At 37.7% G+C, this 24,045-nt stretch overlaps 1 protein-coding gene across 11 annotated transcripts in view; it reads right to left on the bottom strand.

The window, feature by feature from the left end:
- Positions 1–1,351: 1,351 nt before the first annotated feature.
- Positions 1,352–24,045, bottom strand: part of LOC117983826 (KH domain-containing, RNA-binding, signal transduction-associated protein 2-like) — a 224,938-nt gene continuing 202,244 nt past the window's right edge. For 6 of the 11 annotated variants that reach the window (XM_069499793.1, XM_069499799.1, XM_069499797.1 and 3 more), the window contains 5 exons: positions 19,155–19,304; positions 15,384–15,506; positions 14,193–14,292; positions 8,081–8,234; positions 1,352–6,063 (listed from right to left, as the gene is read on the bottom strand). In XM_069499793.1, coding sequence (XP_069355894.1) covers positions 5,991–6,063; positions 8,081–8,234; positions 14,193–14,292; positions 15,384–15,506; positions 19,155–19,304 — 600 coding nt within the window. In that variant the 3' untranslated portion in view covers positions 1,352–5,990. Of the gene's footprint in view, positions 6,064–8,080; positions 8,235–13,286; positions 13,557–14,192; positions 14,293–15,383; positions 15,507–19,154; positions 19,305–24,045 lie in introns of all 11 variants that reach the window. The other 5 variants (XM_069499802.1, XR_011236947.1, XR_011236948.1 and 2 more) reach the window with 5 other exon arrangements.

The raw sequence follows: 24,045 nt of genomic DNA, 5'->3' as shown, positions 1-24,045 counted from the left end.
ACGCACATAGCGTTTTAAGTAATTAAATATCACTTGCTTTAACGGTGAAGGAAAACATCGTGAGAAAACCTGCCTGGAATGCCTGAGAGTTCTCCATAATGTTCTCAAAAGTGTGTGAAGTCTATCAATCCACACGTGGCCAGCGTGGTAGAATTGGAAAGTATGGCCAAAAGCCAAAACCTCTGAGAGGAGACCCGTGCTCTGTACTTGTAGTGCGCCGGCGATGGGTTGATCATGATGATGATGGAAGAAAATCCTTGAATTTTCCAATCACTGTCATACACGAGATCGCTTGAGCAGTGGACAACGACTGCTCGCGTGGAGATGTTGATCAACGATCAACTGCAATTTCACTGCACATAGGGTAGACATTCCGAAGATTTGTTTATTTGTATATTTGTTTCAGATATGAAGGTGATACGCATAGAGATATACTTACTTTGGATAGCTATTATGACGTAGACGTCCGCTAAGAAAGGATTTTTGAAAATTCAACCTCTAAGGGGGTAAAATAGGGGGTTGAAATTAGTAGTAGTCCACGCTGATGAAATTGCGGGGTTAGGCTGTCTGTCCACTGGTAGGAGCGGAGCGGAGATGTGTTGACCAAACCAATCAGATTGTCGAAAAATAACGTGATAATTTTATTCTGTTATCTGACAAAACTCTGATTGGTTAACTATACACATCTCCGCTCCGCTCCGCACCAGTGGGCAGGCAGCCTTAAGCTAGTGTTCAAATAGTAACAATGATAGTTATGTGATCATTACACTGTATTAGCCATCTAAGTACCGTAATAACTATAACTGTGCTATAACAGCTAACTTTACAAGCTAATAAAGTGGTGATAACATTTTCGGCTAGTTTCATGAGTTTTATTATCGGCTAGTTACAGGTTTGACGACTCGAATAATGTTAGTCTACCATACACTTAGTTATCGTAATAACATGATACTTCGTGAATTTTTTTATTATAAGGAAGGATTGGATTGGAATGGATTTTAATAAACCCCTAGGTTTTTCCGATTTTCCTGATGCTGTGGTGACCGCTATACTGAACCGGACTACGGGTAAAAAATGGATTTCTAGATTGTCTGTAGAAGGGAAACCCACTCTACTCGTGGGAGGCTTCGGCCATGGCTAGTTACCATCCTACTTGTGAAGCTGTGTCGCCATTAAATTAGTAAGGGTTTCGGTACGACGTCCTAGAAACTAGATCAATCCAAGTATCTGCCACATCTATTCCACGTTAGCTAGCTTCCATCATTTTTATCTTAGACTGCATTATTACTTATCTGCCAATAGTCAACTATTAAAAGTATAAGATTTATGGCTAAAATAAAAGTACACTAAGTCTATTCGATTTCTTTATTTCTATAATATCAGTGCATGTAACGTATAAAATAATGGTTGATATGACAAAATTATAAATTTAATTTATCAGATGTTTTAAAAACAAAGTTCTTCGCTCACTACATAGGACTTAAATTAATATATCTCAAGTTAATCAATACTTACTAAAGGTTTACACAGACAGGGTCTATTGGACTGCAAGCCAAAGCTGCGAAATTGCAGATAGCAGTCAACGTGCAGTCAGGCGGCGCGAAGTTCTAGTAGGTAGACCCCTGTACGGACAGTCGGGCACACTGTACTGCAAGCGGACTGCGCAGTCAGTCGGCACTTGCATGCAGCACGATACATTAACTCGCCAATTTTGAAGACGGCTTGCAGTCCAAATGGAGCCCGTCTATGTACACTCTTAGCCATCCATTTTTATTGGTGAAATTTTAAAATATTGTTTAGGTTTACACATAGCGATTAATTTAAAAATCAATTTAAAGATCATAACAGTTAAAGTTATGACCTTTAAATGATAATGATGATATACTTAGTTGATAAAACATTATTATTCGATGATTTCGACACAGAGTACACAAAAATAAACATCTAAATTAATTAAGGATGTTGATCTTTCTCTGCCAATGAGCACTTGTGCCCTGATGTAAAAATTACAAATTAGAACATCGAATGAACCTATGTTATGGCAGATACAGACAGAGTGAAAGAAAGCAAACAGAGGAGAATAGTGCTGCTGTTCTTTTGCTAAAAAGGGCTAGGAATTTAGAAAAACTGATATTTATGAAAAATATGCTACAGTCCTTAGTCCTGTGTAGAACATTTTTTTAGAAACAATTTTTTTTCTAAATTCAAAACTGAATATCGGCGATGGACACCGTACGCTCTGACTCTTTTTCACTGGTTGTGTCCACGTAATCTGAACATTAACGAATCTAAAGAACCCGCCGCACAAAGCGGAGCACAGTCAAAAGCAAGCGTAGGTTTCTCTTCAAACCGTTCGCTTTCGCTTTATCGTCCATACATACTCTTTCTCTATCATATTTCGTAAGCCTATATACCTACTTTCTTTCGCTCTGACTGTACGCGGGCTTATTTCACGAAGTTTGCACATTTATATCTACTAATGACTTAAAATCAACCCACATTATGTGATTCATTTATTTAACTGAGAGCCATCTTGAAAAGTAACTCAAGCATAATGAAATAAGAGTTATTATTAGTACCAAGTATTACTTACATCAATTTTTTATTTATTTTTGACTGCTACTCACTAACGAAAAATCATACAAAACCGTTTTTATTAAAATTAATTGTTTTTCTACCTAGATCACAAAACACAGACGAGGTACAGGCAAATATTTTTTTAATGAATGATAATATTAATTAATTATTAGTTAAGATTATTAAAATTTATAAATATATGAATCTTAATTTATGCGAAAATTTTACTTTATGATATAACATTAATTTAATCAGAAAAAACATTTTAAAATTCTTTCTTTCTTTTTAAAATCTTACCTCAATTTTAAATGTATATTAATCAAATGTATGTAATTATCATCATGTAATTATTATAATATTATGATTTATGGTACGATAATATATTGTGACAAGTTCGGGTAAGAATTTAATGTGAATTATTATCTTTAAAAATATTTTATTGAATGATGAAATTTTTATTAGAAAATATATAAAATTAAATTCACATTAAATAGTTTTCCAAATCAAAAATATTTTTGTATCTTACTTGATTTCAAAGATTTTCGACCACCTTAAAGTATCTATGGGAACAAATTAAAGTAAGATGTATCTTTCAAAACGATAGTAAAATAGTTTAGATTGGTAAAAAATTAAAGTCACGTTGTATGTACATATCAAAATTTATTATAAAGTGGGCGACAACCTATTGACAATATTTTTATGACATCAAATAACACTTTAAGTGCATGTGTTTCATATTAAAAACTTTATTTTTATAAACGGATTATTTTTGAATAAAATGTGCTCTGTGTGCATTATATTATATTCTTTACTTACATTAATTATTTATTTACTCATAAATTATGTTTAAACATCTTTAGATATCTATTAACATAACATTAAATATTAACGCATTTACTATTAAATATTAGTAATATTAATATAATTTAATATGAACTATAATTTCGCTAAGATATTATATTTTTTCGTCTGTAACGTCTTAACTAAATTCCTTAAATAATTGTTATTTAATAATTATTTATTATGATATATTGTATTTATTATTTACATCTATTTCTATAGAAGGCGTAGGATTAAAAAACACCGTGGTCCTTTAATTATCTTCTAAGTAAAAGCTTATAATTATTGGGGTTTCTTAAAAATTGACTGAATTAAATTAAATTAAGACATTTGAGTTTCTACTGAAAAAAAAGCGGAGTATCGTATGTTTATCTAAAGACTGCTAGTAGATAATTGCTCAGAGATTCTTTAGTGTTTGTATATAGAGCTAATTACTTACATGGCAATCCCAGCGTTTGTCAAGAGTGAACAATGTGTATGATTACCCTCAGATATCTTGGGTTCAATAAATGTGGTAACAATAAAAATTCGGGCAAGTGTTAGATTAGTCAATATAAATACCTTTTTACTTTTAAATAAGTACTATATCTTACTTTACGTTTTTAAATAAAAAAAGACACTTTTTTCCTAGATTTGCAATCCCTCGCAAATAATCAGGAATTCAATTTTTTTTTAAAGAAAACGCTTTTGGAAGGAGAAAACTGAAGGAAACTTAAAATTTCTTTTAGTGTATTGGCTATTTTTCGTAAATATTTGTCATTTATTTTTGTCAAGGTCTTCTATAAATGAAGATGACTGTACTGAAGAGTGCCAAGGGTAATTTAGACGTCTGGAACTTTTTATTAAGCTTTTCTCAGCCGTTTAATCGAAAATCAATGTGCGATTACGGCTTTTGCTCGAGAGGTCTTATCTGTATTGAGATATTTGGCTCCTTTAATAGGGTACTAAGATTTTCTTGAGAGTTATCGGTACTATCTTTCATATTATAACAATTTCTTAGGAGAGATATGATATTATCATTCGCCTATGTAGTAGGTACCTAGGTAAAAAAGCTGTGATAGCCTAGTGGTAGGAACGTCCGCCTTCTAATCGCAGGTTGGGGCTTCGATCCTGGGCACGCACCTCTAACTTTTCAAATGTCACTTTAAAAGTTATGTCTTTTCAATGTGTTGCTTTAACGGTGAAGGAAAACTTTGCGAGGAAACCTGCATACCTGAGAGTTCTCCATGATGTTCTCAAAGGTGTGTGAAGTCTACAAATCCGCACATGGCCAGCGTGGTAGACTATGGCCAAAACCCTTCTCACTCTGAGAGGAGACTCGTGCTCTGTAGTGAGCCGGCGATGGGTTGATCATGATGTAGTAGGTATCCTTGGGGTTCGTTCAGATAGACCGGCGCGGGTTCCCCGGTCTGTGTGAAACAAAAACGCTTTCCGAGTCGGTCTATCTGAACGAACCCTTACAATTAAAGAATTGGTTAACTATTGTTAAAATATTTGTCATTTTGTGTTTGATTTAAAATTTAATCGATGAATGATGAGTGACATGTGAAATGTCCAACAAAAACATAGTATCTCTTAAAATTAGGGTTTAATTATATACTATGTACATTATAGTGTTATCTAGTATAAATAATTTACTATGAATGCTAGAAATAAAATATACTTTGTAATAACACAAATGCTCCGCCATTGTGGCAATTAAAAAAAAACTCTGTAGGTATGTTTTTTATCATTTAATTTTTTTTAGGTGCACGGGAAGGTAGTTTTCTACTAGAGAATAGTGGGGATTGGGGAGTGCTACAGGTTCCCGAATTTAGTAAATACCTAGACGGACAAATTCGTACTTATGCAAAGTCTTAAAGGTCTTAAAGGGGTCACTGTATCAATAAGAACGAACTGTAAGTCCAAATAATAACAACAACCCTGCAAGGGAGGAGGAATCTGCTTGTATTAGTACCCTTGTTATAGATGCGAAAGTGTGTTTGTTTGTTAGTTTGTCCTTCAATCACGGCGCAACGGTGCAACGGATTGACGTGATTTTGTGCATGGGTGAAGACCTAAACCATAAAGACCTGGAGTGTGACATAGGCTGATTTTTATCCCGGAAAATCAAAGAATTCCAACGGGATTATAAAAACCTAATTCCACGCGGACAAAGTCGCGGGCATGAGCCACTATTAGTATAGTTCTTGCATTTCACGAAGGCCACTGACTCATATGCTTGTGTTTAAGTCGTATCGGTATACGTAAGGTACACTAAATGTGTGCGTTTGACAGCGCTTGCTCGCGACTGATTGGTCCGACATGCACGCACACTTACGCAATGTAAACGACGTCACCACAAGTACAGTTCACTAGCCTTCGTGAATTGCAAGAACTGATGTACAGTGAGTTACAGTAACTCTATTATGGGGCCCTTTCAGAAACCTTGCATGATGGTTTTTCCTCTTTTTATTCCGAATTTGCTTGCAAAGCAATTTTGTTTTTTTACACATCAAAGGTTCAAGCAAGGTAACGTTTATCTCTATACATAATTTATTTAGTACATAATTAGATTCGACTAGATCATTTCATTATGCTAGGTTGATGTTGACGCCGACGCCGCCCATGAAGTCATCTCTTATAAGCGGAAGTAGTGTTGTGTGTCTGTAAAAAAAAGATTTTCAGCGTTTAGACTATTATGAGTGACTAGCTTTTGCTCGCGACTTCGTCCGCGTGGACTACACAAATTTCAAACCCCTATTTCACCCCTTCAGGGTTGAATTGTCAAAAATCCTTTCTTTGCGGATGCCTACGTCATAATAGCTATCTGCATGCCAAATTTCAGCCCGATCCGTCCAGTAGTTTGAGCTGTGTGTTGATAGATCGATCAGTCAGTCAGTCAGTCAGTCAGTCAGTCACCTTTTCCTTTTATATATTTAGATTTCCATTATATATACTATATTTCTACGGCTATACTCACGTATCCAGTCTTAAACGCGACGCGTGCGCGAACTGACCCCCTTGATAAAGGACCCCGGATGGGTTCGAAACTAGTCGGGCTAACGTCGACTGGATACGTGATTATAGCCGTAGAAATATACTAAGTACTTATATATAAAAGATTTTCAAGTTAATTTCTTTATTTGCAATTGTTTTACCAAAATGCCGTGATAGCCTATAGTGGTTAAGACTTAGTAACGAAGTATTCGGGAGGTCAGGGGGTTCGATTCCAAGCACGCACCTCTATCTCATCGGAGTTATGATATGCATTATAAGCAGTTGAATAACACTCAACAGTAAAGGGAAATATCGTGAGGAAACTTGCATGCCTGAGAGTTCTCCATAATGCTCTCAAAGGTATGTGAAGTTTGTCAATCCGCACTTGGTCAGCGTGGTGGAGTGTGGCCGAACCCTTTTCATTCTGAGGAGAGACCCGTGCTCGGTAATGAGTCAGCGATGATTACCAATAATTATTATTGTTGTCGGATAAAAAAATCTAATTAAATTAATTAGCAAATTAAGCTTTTGTTTCATTGTAAAAAAAACAAAATTAAATCAGAAAAAAAAAATAAAAACCGACTTCGATACACAAACACAAAAAATTGAAAAATAATTTAATTTATTACCGAATATATTATGTATACAAGAGTTAATATAGAATACTTTTTGGTGCCGGTGCCAATTAGCTTTAGCTGCGCGAATCGTCTAGACTTCATATTTTTATGAGACTCCACAATGGCACCTCATTGGCACCGACCCCAAAAAATATTCTATATTAACTCTTGTATACATAATATATTCGGTAATAAATTAAATTATTTTTCAATTTTTAGTGTTTGTGTATCGAAGTCGGTTTTTATTTTTTTTGTAAAAGTTTTTTATTTCACAATTATTAGTGGCCCCATGGAATTATGCTATGACTGGTTAAAATCTACTGTTTATTACTCTTATCCGTTACGCGAGCAATTTACTCTTATCCGTTGAGGAGTTCCAGTATCTATCTTCGAAGATGTTCATCAGATCTTCACCAAATTTAAATGGGACCAACTTTGAAGTATACCCTTTCAAACAAAAAAAGAATTTTCAAAATCGGTCCAGGCGTCTTCGAGTAATCGGGGAACATACATAAAAAAAAAAAAAAAAGATTCCGACGAATTGAGAACCTCCTCCTTTTTTTGAAGTCGGTTAAAAATCACAATCACATACATTCAGTATTGGCCTAATTCGTGCGACGAGAGCAAGGATTAAAATGCATGCATGAAATTACAGGCACGGGAGTCACAAATCGGGCTTACAACATTTAAAAGCGTGGACTCACTCGTACGGCGCGCGCGGTCGCGGGCCACTGCGGCGCGTGCGCATGTGGGCGGTACGCGCGTGGGTCAGAAGCGTCATGACACTTCGCAAGATTAAAAATGCATGCATGAAATGACAGGCACGGGTAAGGCGGGGGTCACACGAACCGGGCCTACAACATAAAAGCCTGGACTCGCTCGTACGGCGCGGGCCACTGCGGCGCATGCTTGTATGTGGCGGTACGCGCGTCGGTCACCTTACCCACACACACACAGTAGGTGAACACTTTTACGCGCAAGATTAAAATGCATGCATGAAATGACAGGCACGGGTTAGGCGGGGGTCACACAGAAGCACGGGGGATAGCATAAAGGCGTGGACTCACTCGTGCGGCGCGGGCCACTGTGGCGCGTGCTTGTGCGTGGCGGCGCGCGCGCGGGCCAGCAGTGTCATGACGGCGCGCTTAGTCGGCGACATGGCGGCCCGCGCGCCCAGCAGCGGCCGCTTGCGCCCGCTCGCGCCACCCGCCCCACCCGCACCTGCAGACAAGCCCTAAGGTGTACACGTGCCTGCAGAGTGCAGATGGTATGCCAGACGCTGGCCAGTTGCCATACCAGGTTCTGGCATTTTTTGTCAATAGGGTATATGCCTGTAGTTGGCATGCCAGTTTCAAGAAATGATTTAGGAAGTGAAACGAGTTTCCTTTCCCGCTATGAATAAAAATCGAATGGTTTGCGACCTCCTAGCATGCTAAGTAGGTACTAGTATACTAGAAGTACCCGGGTATCTTAATAGGATGAAAATAGAGTAGGTATAAACAAGTAAGGAGGAAGGTAAGGATGAGTGGTAGAAGAAGTTATAGACAAAATAAGCAATATTTTCCGTCTTCACAAATACAAATATACAGTAGGAAGTTAATTTTTTAGATTGTCAGAAATCATAACAACACCAGTCTTTAGTCCATCTCAATTTTCCTAACCAGTGAAGACTGTAGTGCCCATAACGGCAGTTATGACGTCATAAATCCGCAAACAAAGGTCTATAATTCGCCATTAGTCCGCGGCACGCGTAAACAAACGTCTCGTGTATTTCATTCTGCGGTGGATATAATGCGTCAAGAATCACGATATCTGCGAAATATCACCCGAACAAAAGACTCGAAACGACTCTCGGAGAACAAGTCTATGGTCCAAGATATAAGCTGAGCGTATGACGAGTTTTTATTAATTTCTTTTTTGTAACTATTGTTATGAATTTTAGCTAAGCTTGGTTTCAATTAAAAATAGCTCTGACCTTGAACCAGCGCAGTGAGTTATTTCTGGACCTATTTTGAGAAATGCGAAGTGAGGGGCAATGGTACATTGCGGAACGCGATTTTTTAAAATTACATGAAGATTTTTTATGTAAGTGTTATAACTTTATGAGATAGATAAAGCCATGTAAGTAGGAAGTTCTAATTCTTGATGTCTTTATTTAAACCATATTGTAAGGACTGGAAGACGTTGAAATAGACCTTATTATTATTATTAATGTACAAGAGTCTAACGAATGACAATTCGAAGGTAATTGGTCAGGTAAAAGACCAGAGCATGTTATAGAAACCGTCGTAGCTCTAGTTTTAAGTTTACGTAATTAATTATCGCCACAATAACCATCCTACAAATCCAACGACCGTCATCAAAAAGGGTACAATAGTACCTACTTTGAAATAATGATTTGAATTTGAGTTTGGCAGCCATTGAGAAAAATGGGCAGTCATTATGTACCTTGCTAACAAAGGAAGAAACCTTCCAGTAAAGTTCTTAACTTGTTTATTTCTTGAAGTGTTAAGAAGTGGGCTGGAAGGTTAGTTTTCAAGTAGTTTTCTGCCAATGAAGAAGACATCAAATAGTTTGTAAAGGTAAATCAGCTGTTTTCTTGTAGTTTGTACCGCAACCGATTTTCTCATCACGCGGGAAAATTTGCGGCGAATTTTATCGTTTTTGAAGTTCGAACAATCGTTCGAGCCTTCTTTTTAAAGGCCGGAACAAGTGAGAAGTACCTACAGCGATTTTCAGATAGAAATCTAAATAAATAAAAGGAAATGGTGACTGACTGACTGACTGATCTATCAACGCACAGCTACTGCTACTGGACGGATCGGGCTGAAATTTGGCATTCTGATAGCTATTATGACGTGGGCATTTTTGAAAATTCAACCCCTAAGGGGGTGAATAGGGGTTTGAAATTTGTGTACTCCACGCGGACGAAGTCGCGAGTATAAGCTAGTTTATGAATAAATGTATCACTTTCCAACGTGATGAGGATAAGGAAAGACTTCCATAACTTGATATCTTCACTAGCTTATGCTCATAACTTCGTCAGCGTAGAGTGCACAAATTTCAAACCACTATTTTACTCCTTTAGGGATTGAATTTTCAAAAATCCTTTCTTAGCAGATGTCTACGTCATATTAGCAAATTTCAGCCCGATCCGTCCAATAGGTAGGTTGAGAGCTGTGCATTGATAAATTAGTCAGTCAGTCAGTCTAGATTTTATACTCTAGAATCGTACCAGAACTTTACATCATTTTTCGGTATGTCTTGGTCTATGTGTTAACCATTTGGATAAGATAGACTTGAAAGGTGTTTAGACCCAACTTTAAAAAGTTAGTCAATACAATCTATACCTACTATTTAATATTAAGATTTAAAAGACAGCCTGACTGGTGGTCTATAAAATTACTTGAAAAATGTGAAGAACTATCGTTTTTGTTATTTAAGCGAATGCCAATTTTCTCGTAGCATACGGAGAATTCGTAGGATTTATTTTTCTGCCTCCCTCGATGACAAAGCCGTCATACGCGACGTTTAATTAAATCACAAAAGCAGAACAAACTCAAACAGTGCAGTGATTTTGATATCAATCACAAGATAGTCTGTGTACCTAGTATAAGTTTTTATAACTCACCGACGCTGATAGAATTCGCGTCGAAACACAATAACGTTAGAATGAAATATACGTGCCTAAAAGTCATCGATTTAAAGTCAAAAATTCACGATAATCATCATCATTATCAACCGATAGACGCCCACGGCTGGATATAAAATATCGCTTGTAAGGATTTCCACACGCCACTGTCTTGCGGCGTTTAAATCCAGCGGCTCTATGTGACTCGTTTGATGTCGTCTGTCCACCTAATATCGCTATTTCTAGCAGCACCTTGTGTTTCCGACCGTCTATTGATTTTTCAAGCTAAAAAAATCAGCTCTACTGATTTTAATTTCACAAGGTTTACGCTAGGAGTGCTGGCTACAGTCATATGGACGTGTTTAAAATGTGTTGATCGAAGTTTATTTTACTTTAACGCTGAAGTATTTCGTCACTCGATTTCTATCAACGTAGGGTGAGATGTAAGATCCCATGCTAAGCATACTGTTACTCAAAACAAATGGTTACAAAGCGTACAAAGCGGATTGTGGTCAGCGGCACAACTTGGATCGGCAAAGGGAAACACCGTTTCAAACGTATTTGGACTAACTATTTGGGGATTGCAAACAATTTTCATCTAAAACCGCGACCGTTTTGGAATTTATCATGACCACTGTGATGTGTTTGTTGTATTCAACGTGTCTACAGTCCAAGTAATAAAGAGGTACCTAAAGTAATTTGTAGTAATGATGTAGGGGGTATAAGTCCCGCAAATTGCTATTTCGCTGGAACTGTAATCAGACCTTGGCAAGTGGCAAGTTTAGTACCTACTATGGTTAGAAACATAATATTATTATATTAGGTATTGTAGTGGCGTATCGTGTTGTGTCTTTAACTATACTAAACTAAATGTATGAAAATTGAAAACCGATATGTTTCTTATGCGTCGTGTCAGAAACATATCGGTTGTAACCACCACGACCCGCTATAGTACATACCCATAACAGTTCCGGCTTAAACTTTGTGAATTGAATTGTCTGTGGTTTCTAGAAGAAGAAATATTTTTAATATTTGCCAAGGATAAATAAGAAACTGACTCCAAATGAAATAGGGAAAAGGCAGGATGAATAAAACGTGGCTTGAATAAATCTAAAACAGCGTTAAATGGAACTGCAGTGTTTAATGGCTAGAGTAATTTGAATTTTAATGCTCCTTAGCTGTGTCGTCTAAAACTTGAATTTTATATGTGCCAAGACCTTTATTGTTGAAGGGGGAAGATTGTTATCGGTTTAATGACTAACCCTACTTTTAGAAGGACCAAACTGTGCCAAGTTTAGTCATTAGTTGTAAGGAAGTATTCAGAAACTTTAGAACTTTGATGTATGTCAGTTTCACGAGCGAAACTTTATGCGCTCCTCGTATAAAATTTTACTGCATCATATTATTTTACCTACAAGGAAGTTAATATTCATAATGATAGTGATACCGTTAATGTGAAAGTAAGGTAGCACAAAACTTTTACGTGAATAAGTTTCTGAATACTGTCGTATTCAGAATCTCTCTCTGAAATGAATTAAAAAATAAAAGTAAGTAGGTAGTAGGTACTTAATTTTTTAAAACTGTACGAAAGTAAATGAATGAGGATAGTAGATCAGCAAGAAAAAAAAATGCTTGAACCTAGTTTGTCATCGCCACTTGGTTAGAGTCAATAATACATATACCTGGTGCCTCGAGAACATTTGCGATCGCCATACTAGCGTGGCAAACGAATGACGACGATGCTTACTGGACATAATATGACACCATCCACGAGCGACGGGATGGTGTCATAATTCATATTATGCCTATTGCTGCTCCGTGCTGCGGGCGACCCTATTGCCCGCAGCACGGAGAGCACTATCGGACTGAGATCAATCCCGAAGGCCTAAATCCATGAAGGCAGCACGCCCTCATGGCTTTTAGCTGGCGAACCCCAGGTAAATTATCGTCACAGGAAGCATATGACTACCTCGCGCTATACCCAGGCACTACGAACAACTACCGACCTTGCATTGCTAGCACGGGCCCCGCGGTATTTTTCATGCCGCCCAGTGCCGGGTGTGCGTGCAGCATGCCCCCTTGCACTGGACTGCTCAGACCTAGTATGTCAGCACCACTTAGTCAGTGTCGGTAATAAAGTGCTAGGTAAATAGAGACGTACCGACCTTGCGTCGCGAGCGCGTGCACCGCGGCGGGCTTCACGCCACGCAATGCCGGGTGTGCGTGCAGCATGCCCCCTAGCACGGGACTGCTCAGACCTAGTATGTCAGCACCACTTGGTCAGTATCAGTAATAAAGTGCTAGGTAAATAGAAACGTACCGACCTTGCGTCGCGAGCGCGTACACCGCGGCGGGCTTCACGCCACGCAATGCCGGGTGTGCGTGCAGCATGCCCCCTAGCACGGGACTGCTCAGACCTAGTATGTCAGCACCACTTGGTCAGTATCAGTAATAAAGTGCTAGGTAAATAGAGACGTACCGACCTTGCGTCGCGAGCGCGTGCACCGCGGCGGGCTTCACGCCACGCAATGCCGGGTGTGCGTGCAGCATGCCCCCTAGCACGGGACTGCTCAGACCTAGTATGTCAGCACCACTTGGTCAGTATCAGTAATAAAGTGCTAGGTAAATAGAGACGTACCGACCTTGCGTCGCGAGCGCGTGCACCGCGGCGGGCTTCACGCCGCGCAGTGCCGGGTGTGCGTGCAGCATGCCCCCTAACACGGGACTGCTCAGACCTAGTATGTCAGCACCACTTGGTCAGTATCAGTAATAAAGTGCTAGGTAAATAGAGACGTACCGACCTTGCGTCGCGAGCGCGTGCACCGCGGCGGGCTTCACGCCGCGCAGTGCCGGGTGTGCGTGCAGCATGCCCCCTAACACTGGACTGCTCAGACCTAGTATGTCAGCACCACCTGGTTAGTGAGTTAGTATTTTAGTATGTTAGTACTGCAATTAACACTCATGCTAACAAATTAAAAATTTGAAAGAACAGATAATTTGGAACATGAAATAAATTAGTCAAACTTTGAAAATCGTAAACCAGAAATTAGTTTTAGGAAAAATGGAAAATTTTATCTAATAATAAGTAGTTTTAATAACTCGAAAATCAATTTATTAAAGAACATGTTTTTCATACGGTAGTAAAAGCACTAGAGATAATAATATACTCATATTTAATGCACTAAATAAAGGTCATAAGGTAGAGTAGGTATATGAAGATAATTAATAAGTTAGTTGATATTATTAAAGTAGAACAAATTAAATTGAAGGTTTGTTCTGTATTTATTTTGTTTATTTTTATAACGATTTTGTCGATATAAAGAAGCAAATTATACTACCTATAAATCCCGCAAATTGCTAATGCGCGTGGCCGCTATTTTAGTGACGTTCGTCAGCACTAGACTGAAGTTTTGAGCCGATGATATATTTCTATTTCAGCTGACGTCAAGATGACGTAATTTCGATGTTAATGAGACATGGCTCGAGCGCAATATCAATTTGCGGGACTTATGATGTAAATAACAAATAGTATGTGACAGTAAACTCACCCAATATGGTGTTTTGTGTGAGCAAGTGGTGCGTAGGCGGTTGCTGTATCACGCCCCCGCTGACCAGCACGCTGTGACCCGCGTGACTCGGAGCCAGCTGCTACAGTAACACGAGATCATAAGTGTCAACTTACACTGGCGTTTACTGATCACCTACCACAGTTTACAATCATAAGATCGGTGGCCCTACCGCGGTTGTTTGACAGCTACAATGTCACGATCGCAATCATCTCTGATTGGTTAATGCTCGCTCACTATTGGCTACAATGCATTGTTGCAACAAGATCGCACAAATTCAGCCAATCAGAACAATTAAGATTGTAATAATGATTGATGCAGGTTTTAGACAATCGCCCTGCTGAATCAAGGAATATAAAAGGAAAAGATGGAGAACAATTGAGACTTTGTTCAGTGACAAATTAATTTCAAAAAGTTATCATACTTTTCGATTTCGTTTTCGGCTGATTTGAGTCTGGTCTTTTTGGTCTACGATCTCTTGATTTCTTTATTATTACCTATTGCGGTGGTTTCCTAGATCCTTCCGTCGTACACCTCAACCACAGCTTTACATTATCGTAAAACTGATTATAGATTGACAACAGCTGATATTAGATAACTAGATTTCGATTCTTAAGCGTGATACGGCGAAGAAAATTTTATTGAGGTCTAAAAGCAAAAAGATGTTCAAGAATTTGAATTTCAGAAATAGACAGTTTCAAAGATATGTGGAAACTGTTTTTCTCAGCGTAAAAAGAAAAAAATCCCTTCTCTCTGGCGTTTGCATTGGGATGTAGGTACGTAGTACAGTTTGTAGACGTGTGACGCATTAAGATAAATGCTTCGTATATTTGGAAAGTGCTATAAATACACGGCCTAGAAAGCAGTTTTAAAGCTTTTTTCGGAAAATTTCGGCAAGTATGGCAGAACATTACTTTCAATATAGCCCAGTCAAACTAAATATTCATGGTTACAATAATTCCCATAGAGCTGAGTATGAGTGTCCGAAACACCATTATTCTCCATAATATTCTCAAAAGCATGTGAAGTTTGCCTATCTGCACTTGTCCAGCAGCGTACAGAGAACCCTTCGGATTCTCGGAGAAGAACCGTCTTCAGTATAGTACGCTGGCGACGGGTTAAAGTGATGATGATGATGATAATTGTATAAAGTATGGTTTGTGTTTGTTTTACCTGATGATGGGAGAGGTGCTCGGGCGCCGGGGTCGGTGCGGGGGAAGAGAAGTCGCGTGCGTTCGTGTGGTTCACGGCGAGAGGCAAAGCCGGCTGTGCGGGTGGTAGGGGTGTGGTTGGTAACTGTTGAATAATATATTATGTTACTAGTGAGTAAAGTTGCGGGCTGTAATTGTAACCCGAGTCAGAGACAAGTGTTTACACCAAAAGATTGCCAATGTGTATCTGTATCTTCTTTGTTTTAATAAATCTTTTGGTTAACTATAATATAATCTATCCGTACATATAAAGATTTTCCTGAATAACTAATGGAATATCTACGCACAGCCTAAGTCAGAGTTAGTCAGAAACTTGAAAATTGAAATTTTGACAGTTAAGTATAGTACGCGACAGGTCGAGATCGCAAGCGGGGTATGAGGCGGGAGGACACCCCGCACGTCATCACCCGCAGCGCTATTCCGCATAGGGTTAGCGCGGGGGCTGTGCGGGTGTACGGGGCGTCCCAACCCCAATTATCATCTCGACGTGTCGCGTACTACAGGGTCTTTTGATAACGTAGGCATTTACTAAGAAAGGAATTTAATAATTCGATCCGCAAAAGGGAAAGCTTGTATAAAATTCCGTCTTTTTGTTTCAAGTTATATCCATGAAAATTAGTATTTGGGCTTACAGTTAAAAAATAAGAAGTACGGTTTCAGTATTCACTAGGCTATCCATACTAATATTATAAATGCGAAAGTGTGTCTGTCTGTCTGACTGACTGTCTGCTAGCTTTTCACGGCCGATTTTGATGAAATTTGGTACAGAGTTGGCTTACATCCAAGGGGAAGACATAGGCTACTTTTATCTTGGAAAAACAAGGAGCTCCCATGGGATACTTAAAGGCCCATCCGCTTAACCGATTTATATGAAATTTGCTACAGAGGTAGCTTGCATCCCGGAAATTGACATAGGCAACTTTTTATCCCGGAAAAACCAAAGAGTTCCCGCGGGATTTTTAAAAACCTAAATCCACGCGGACAAAGTCGCGGGCATCCTCAAGTCTTTAATATCCCATAATATAATGAAATCCTAAATTAGGTAATAACGAAAATGAAAACGTTATAACACCTGGTGAGGAAGAGGAAACAATTAATAACCTCTGCTAAGTTAATTATGCTAAGCATGCATCATTAATTTGCATCTTTATTTTTGCATTCATTACGGCCGTTTCTCATCTTACCGCAAGACAGTGAGATTTATAACTTTCCGTTCCTTACATTTTTGCATTTGTACACAAAATGAAATAATTAAGGTTTTTTTAAAGGCTCACAAAGCTGGGAGACAACGTGCCCAATACTACACAATGTATGTAGGCAGACATGCCTTAACAAATCGACATTGAAAACAAAACTGACCCATCCCAAAATCACCATTTTTCAATATGGCCATTTAAATATGTCATCGAGCTTAAAATGACAAGGTATAATACATCTAACGAAAACTATGTCAAGTTGTCAAACGATTTAGCATTCCATGTAGAAACCGATCGATAAGGTGTATAGGTTAAATAAAAGCTGCTAATACCCCTTCCAAATTAGCTCGCTTTGCTTCCATGTAGATAGACTAATGCCTATCTAGATAGGTACAGTACAGGTACAGTAGATCAGCGATTCCCAATTGGTGGTCTGCGCGAGAGTTACCTAAATAAAACGTTTGTGTAAAAGACTCATAACCGCGCCGCTCCGTCACGCCTACACGGCAGTCTAAGATGGAAGCTACCCGGTAAGTATACTCCTAATCGGTTTCTACACGTCCAGGGCCCTCTTTCCCACTAGGCACTCAGGGCACGTGCCCAGGGTCCACGATCGATAGGGGCCTACTAATCCCTGCCAATCACCATACCTACTATAACCGACCGACCGATATTTTATTATCGAAAACATATTTATTTCGATAAAATCAAAGGTCAAAAAGGTCCTCTCAAACAAACGAATATAGAGATTGTTAACTTGTCAAGAGTGACTTATATCCGACACTCGGCGGCTGCTGGACTATTATCTACTTTCTTTGCCTATTCTAAGAAAATAGTAGGTACCTACTCTATCAAGATCATAGGGGCCCCATTATTCTAATGTGCCCAGGGCCTCCAACAGGTTAAAGACGGCCCTGTACACGGCATCATACCGGGAACGCTCAATCAGTAATATAGTAGATAATCTATGGCTCAATCGCTTGGCGTTACGTCTTTACCGGTAGGGTGGTAACTAGCCTCCAACTTTTAATTCAACACTAACTAACAGTGCTGCACGCACTGCGCCACGGAGGTTATAATTAACGTCATAGTATTTAATTTAATTTATCATTATCAAAATAGCCAGCTAGGGTTCCGCCAAAAAAGTATAATCAATTAGGGTTCCATGGCCAAATAAAATTGGGAACCTCTGCAGTAGATAACGCCAAATCAATCCAAATATCAGTGAGCAGAATTACCTTTATTTGAATGGCTAGACGTAGACATGGGGTAGATCTCAGGGACAGATATCTGATACTTTACGTGAAAGGTACTGCGGGGTTACGATAACGATTCTGATAAACCCTTGTCATACGAATGACATGATGAATAGTGAATAATTAATCTTTGATTTCAAATAGTTTCTACATAGGAATTACTTGTATAGTCTTATCTTCATTTTAAGTTTACTTTTTAGGGTTCCGTACGTCAAAAGGAAAAAAGGAACTCTTATAGGATCACTTTTTTGTCTGTCTATTTGTCTGTCTGTCTGTCTGAGGTATCATATGAAAGGACCTGTACATTCTAAAACGTTTTTATTTATTTTTAGGCATAACAGTTTTTGATTTATCTTGCGAAACGTCGAAAAAATAATATATCGTTTTTTTAAACCTCTAATAAATACTCCTGTCACTCGATATTTTCTTCAGTTTATTGTAGTGAAAGCAACAATGTCTGTGATTTCCTGTTTTCCTTTTATTTTAAGAGAAGGCTACAATTCCCGAGTGGCATAGAGTTGTCAGTCTAAGCACTGCCGTCTGCCAGCGATTGTTCTGTCAGGATTTACTTTGTGTTTTCCTTTTTGAATGTGTATTTACTATTTTGTTTCAATAGCACCTGTTGTGCGAAGATTAAACTTTCAGATTGTTCCTAAACATTGTAGTAGGCACCTACGTAGGTACTAGTTAATAATAAGCTTGGATGCTTTCGTATAAATAAAGCTTCAATGGCGCCGATTCTCTTGTCTTTCTCTAAACTAAATTTAAAGTATTTGCATCTTTTTCTTTTTAATATTGCTCAAAAGGACGGAACATAAATTTTATATTTAAAGACTAAATTTTAGTGCACGCTACTAATTTAAACAATAGGCTCGCGACTGGCAGCTAAAGTCACAAGGTTTGACAGCTCTAAATTAAATTTAAAAATGTCAAACTGTGTCTGTGCTTTTCATAATGCATTAGTAAGGAGAGGATGCGAATACTCTAAAATTTAGGTGTACTCAGAATCAGTACCATTGTTCATTTCATTTTTTCACTTTATTGAAAGAAAAACTTATACATCGATAGATTTAATTATTCATATTAATACTAATATTATCAATGCGAAAGTGTGTCTGTCTGTCTGCTAGCTTTTCCCGGCTCATCCTTTCAACCGATTTTGACGAAATTTGGTACAGAGATAGCTTGCACCCCGGGGAAGGACGTATCCTTTTTACCAAGGGATTTTTATAAATCCACGCCGACGAAGTCGCGGGCGTCAACAAGTAATGGTTTACTTACTCTTGGTTTGTTGGCATTGTCCCTCAGAGGCAACGTTTCTTCACTGCCGCTCCTCGAGGAGTCAGTGGGTGTGGGACGCCTTTGTTCGTTTTGTGAAGACAGGATTTGCATTTCCAGCATTTGTTCTTGCCTTATATCGTCATTGTAATCCTGCAACAAAATATATGCTATAGGTACATCCATAACTATCATATTATCTTATCTCCTTTTTTAATCCATACTAATATTATAAATGCGAAAGTGTGTCTGTCTGCTAGCTTTTCACGGCCCATCCGTTCAACTGATTTTGATGAAATTGGTACAGAGATAGCTTGCATCCCGGGGAAGGACATAGGCTACTTTTTATCCCGGAAAATCAAAGATTTCCCACGGGATTTTAAAAACCTAAATCCACACGGACGAAGTCGCGGGCATCATCTAGTATTATCTAAAAGCAAAAACTGATAGACTGACTGACTGATCTATCAACGTACAACTCAAACTACTAAACGAATCAAGCTGAAATTTGGCATGCAGATAGCTAATAGGACGTAAGTATATATTCGGTAAGAAAGGATTTTTGAAAATTCAACCCTTAAAGGAGTAAAATAGGGGTTGTGTAGTAGTGTTTAGTCCACGCGCAGAAAGTCGTGGGCACAAGCTACATAGTTAAGTAATATACTTACCTACTTTAAAGAAATCTAAGTAGTAATAACTGAAATCTAAGCAAGTCTAAAAACACCAAACCACCCAGTTAATTAAAAATTAAAATTAATTTAAATTTTAAGCATAAAAAATCAAATTGGCTTGCCTTTATCTCATCTTTTATTCAAAAAATCGTAAAATGAAGATTGTAATTAAAATTTCCGTAAACGCTAATAAAGATTGCCGAGAGTAATTTGTAAAAATGAATTATTCAATTTTAGATAAATTAACACGTTTAAGCATAATGTTAAAGTTATCTTAACTTTTACTCAAATTTCATTTTTATTTTGTAATCACGAAATGCTTAATTCTCTTGGTTTATCTAGGTATTATGTCTACAGCATCAGGATTGACGAATTGGAACTCGGAGATCAGTTACAAAAAATCTGACATTTTGTAAGGGACTTTTACAGATAATCTATATGCCAGCCCCATCGTTACAAACTAAATTAAAATCAAACTACATAATTATACCTAAAACTATAACAATTTGAGAGAATCACTAACAAATTTATAAACTTTCATTGCCGAAATGCTCGAAGGTTTGTTCAAAATACAGTTAAAAATACCAATATTCATAAAAGTTACAAAGTTGGTTGACTTGATTTATGCTTGGCACCCAAAATCAACAGTTTTCTTATATCTACTTGCAGTTGCAATGATAAATTGAGGATGACGATAGGGAACTATGTTTTTTGCGGATTTATATGTGCGTTTTAAGCAATTAAACTACATAGGTATCATTTACTTTAATGGTGAAGAAAATCATCGAGAGGAATCCTGTATGTCTGAGAGTTCTCCATAATGTTTTCAAAGGTGTATGAAGTCTGCCAATCCGCACTTGCTCAGCGTGGCTGACTATGGTCTAAAGTCTTAAACTAATTCTCATATATGAGAGGAGATCTGTGCTCAGCAGTAGGCAGGCGACGGGATCGTGATGATGATGATGATAAGGAATGATTCGTGTTCCATAAGAAATAGTTCCATAGGAGGAATCAAAAAATCCATTGCACTTTTCGAAACTTAATAAACAAAACTGAATCTAAAATAAATAGAACTGTCGAATAAAAATGTACTTACCTTTTTGTACCGAAAGGTAAAGATATCATTTGCGATAATATACAAACAACATTTATTACTGTCCTAAAAGGTGATTTCTGACCTTTCTATCTAAAACTCTCCGATAAAACATCTTACACAAAGAGAAGAATTTATGGTCGGGAAAATGTTTTTCCTATCTAAGTAAGTTAGGCTCAATGTACATTGCGGCAGAGCGACGTGATGCGTTTTTAGGGTTCTGTACCTCAAAAGGAAAAACGGAACCCTTATAGGATCACTTTGTTGTCTGTCTGTCTGTCTGTCTGTCGGTCTGTCAAGAAACCTACAGGGTACTTCCCGTTGACCTAGAATCATGAAATTTGGCAGGTAGGTAGGTCTTATAGCTGACATTCGGGGAAAAATCTGAAAACCGTGAATTTATTTAATTATTAATATGAAAAATTAAATTGTGGTCATGAACTTTTAATTAGTAATTTCGATTTTCGAACTAAGATAACTATATCAAGTGGGGTATCATATGAAACGTACAATCGAAAACAGATTTTTATTTATTTTTATGCATCATAGTTTTTGAATTATCGTGCAAAATGTCGAAAAAATACGACTGCCGTACGGAACCCTCGTTGCGCGAGCCTAACTCTCACTTGGCCGGTTTTTTGTAAACTAAACTTTGACTCAAAATGTTAACTTTGACTCTAAGTTTTGTAGGTAGCAAATTCTCCGCGATATTCAAGGCCACACGCATATCTGGTTGTGTTGTGAGCGAATAAATTGAGGCCGTAATTCTTCAAGTTAGCTGACGTATCATAACCATTGAGGTAAAATATATCACTTAGTAAACTAGTATTGACTATTAAGATGATAAAAAAAAACAAAATTTATTTATTTTATGTACGACAACTATGCTAAGTCTCTTATGCTAAGTCTGTAATTCTACCACTTATTCGAAATTAGATTTTTAGAGATTTTCTTGCTGGCTCTTCTCAGTAGATTCTACTGAGAAGAGCCAGCAAGAAACAGCACTTAATAAGTGTGTGTTTTACAGTGTAATGACAAATCTAAAATAATTGATTGATGATGATAATGTCGTGTTTTGACATCTCCTTATAAATTGCTTTAATTATGTGACTTGTGTCACGATTTTTAACTTGAAATCTTACAGCCTAGTTTAAAATTTCAAGTTAACGATAACTTAGAGTAACTATGTCACTTACTATCGAAATAAAACGTCGTAATTTGAAACTTCCATAGTTTGAAGGAGCTCTTGTCGGTAGGAACGGCATTCCGAACCAGTGGTAAATTAAACTAGTTGACCATTCAAAAGCAATTGTAAAAGTTTACTTGAATAAAAATCTATTCTATTCTATTATTAACTCCGTTGTCACGTTTTTCTAAAATGAAAAATGTACACTCAGTTTCTCTCGGCGTGTTTGACGTTTCACTCGACTCTGGCGACTTTGCAGCGATCTGCTCTGAGCCTCAGGTACTTATAGGTTTACGAGGGACAGTTCACTTGTGTTATAATTTTTATTGTTACGTACTTATGAGTTTATTTTCGTCCTGAGGCCGGTCTTTACAAAGTTTTGAATTGTAACACAAATGCTGTCGACATTTGCGAAATAAAAATATAATATAGAATTTTTTTTACATTTATCGCAAACCTTTGTTACTTTTGGTTGTGCAATGAGAAACCTGGAAATTATTACGCAGAATATTGTTTAATACACCTATTACTAGAAAGAATCATTGTACCGTTTTCTTTAGTTAATTCATTCATAGCTCCCTAGATGACGCTATATAGGTGTTGCATCGCGGCAAATCGCGCGCACACACGCTCCCGTCATAGGAGCACCTGTCAACGCTATATGTAAAAACGCAGTCTGAAAAACGACACGCTAACATCCGCTCGCGCGCAGGCCACCTATGGCCTTGCATTGGTACCAGCACGAAAATCTAGAAACGCTCTCACGCATCCCTAAGGCTGATTCAAGGAGTCCTGGAGAATTTCATAAGAACAGGTCAGTGATTTCTTCCTTGTATATATCTGTTTTAGGCATTATTTTGTTGTTTTTTCTAGGTCTTTTGTTGCACATACCATTGCCGCTAATTCCATACTATTGCAGTATAATTATTATAATTAATTTCGCACACGCACCCAAGGATCAGTGACTATTTACACGTCGCCGATCCATTTTATGGTCCATTCGAACCTAGGATATTGTTTCTAGTCATAATATATACTCGATTTACGTAAATTACTCGTAACGCATTGTCTGTTCTTTGTTAGCCGCCATCTTAGCTAACATTGTATTTGTGAACTATTGCTGTTAATTTGTCGTTAAAATGGACAAATTAACGTCGCATTTAAATATTTTAATTTGCAAAAAGGAAAATCTATTTCAACGAATGAATAGGTTATATGAACTATCTAAAGGTATTTCAAATTTTGACTCGAGAAAAAATGAAAGATTCTTGAGTGAGTCAGAGACGGTAGATGAACTTCGATCAAAGTTTGAATCGATATTAGACGAAATAAACGTTATTTCGCTGAAATTAGATCCACCAGAACCGCCTAATTATCAGCCTCTTGATGCTTTCGAGGATTTGTATGCGCCTGTTAAGAGAATACGCAATAAAATCTTATCATGTTGCAATGATTCCACAACTACAAGCAACAATGATAGCCAATTTCAGCCTCAAATAAAGCTACCGCCTATTAATATTCCAAGTTTTGATGGAAAAAATGAGAATTGGCCCTTATTTTATGAATCTTTTAAGGCCAATATACATAATAATAGTAATTTAACCGATGCACAGCGCGTTCAATATTTAATTAGTAAATTATCGCACGGTGCATTGCATTTCACTGCAGGTATTGTACCTACAGGGGAAACCTATCATATTATTTGGGATAGTTTGGTAAAAAAGTATCAAGACAAGCGAGCATTAGGTACGCATTATTTAAATAATATTTTCGAACTAAAGAACTGTACAAATAACGCTAATAGTTTAAATACATTTATCGAAAAATTCTCCGCTTCGATCGCCGCTTTAAAACAGTTAGACATTCCAGATCTTACTGATTTTATATTTTTATATCTTGCTTTAAAGAAGATAGATTCGCAAACTATACAAAACTTCGAAATGA

The sequence above is a fragment of the Maniola hyperantus genome, chromosome 7, assembly GCF_902806685.2.
Source record: "Maniola hyperantus chromosome 7, iAphHyp1.2, whole genome shotgun sequence".
In the NCBI taxonomy this organism is placed as follows: Eukaryota; Metazoa; Arthropoda; class Insecta; order Lepidoptera; family Nymphalidae; genus Maniola; species Maniola hyperantus.
This window is presented reverse-complemented; position numbering and strand designations above follow the sequence as displayed.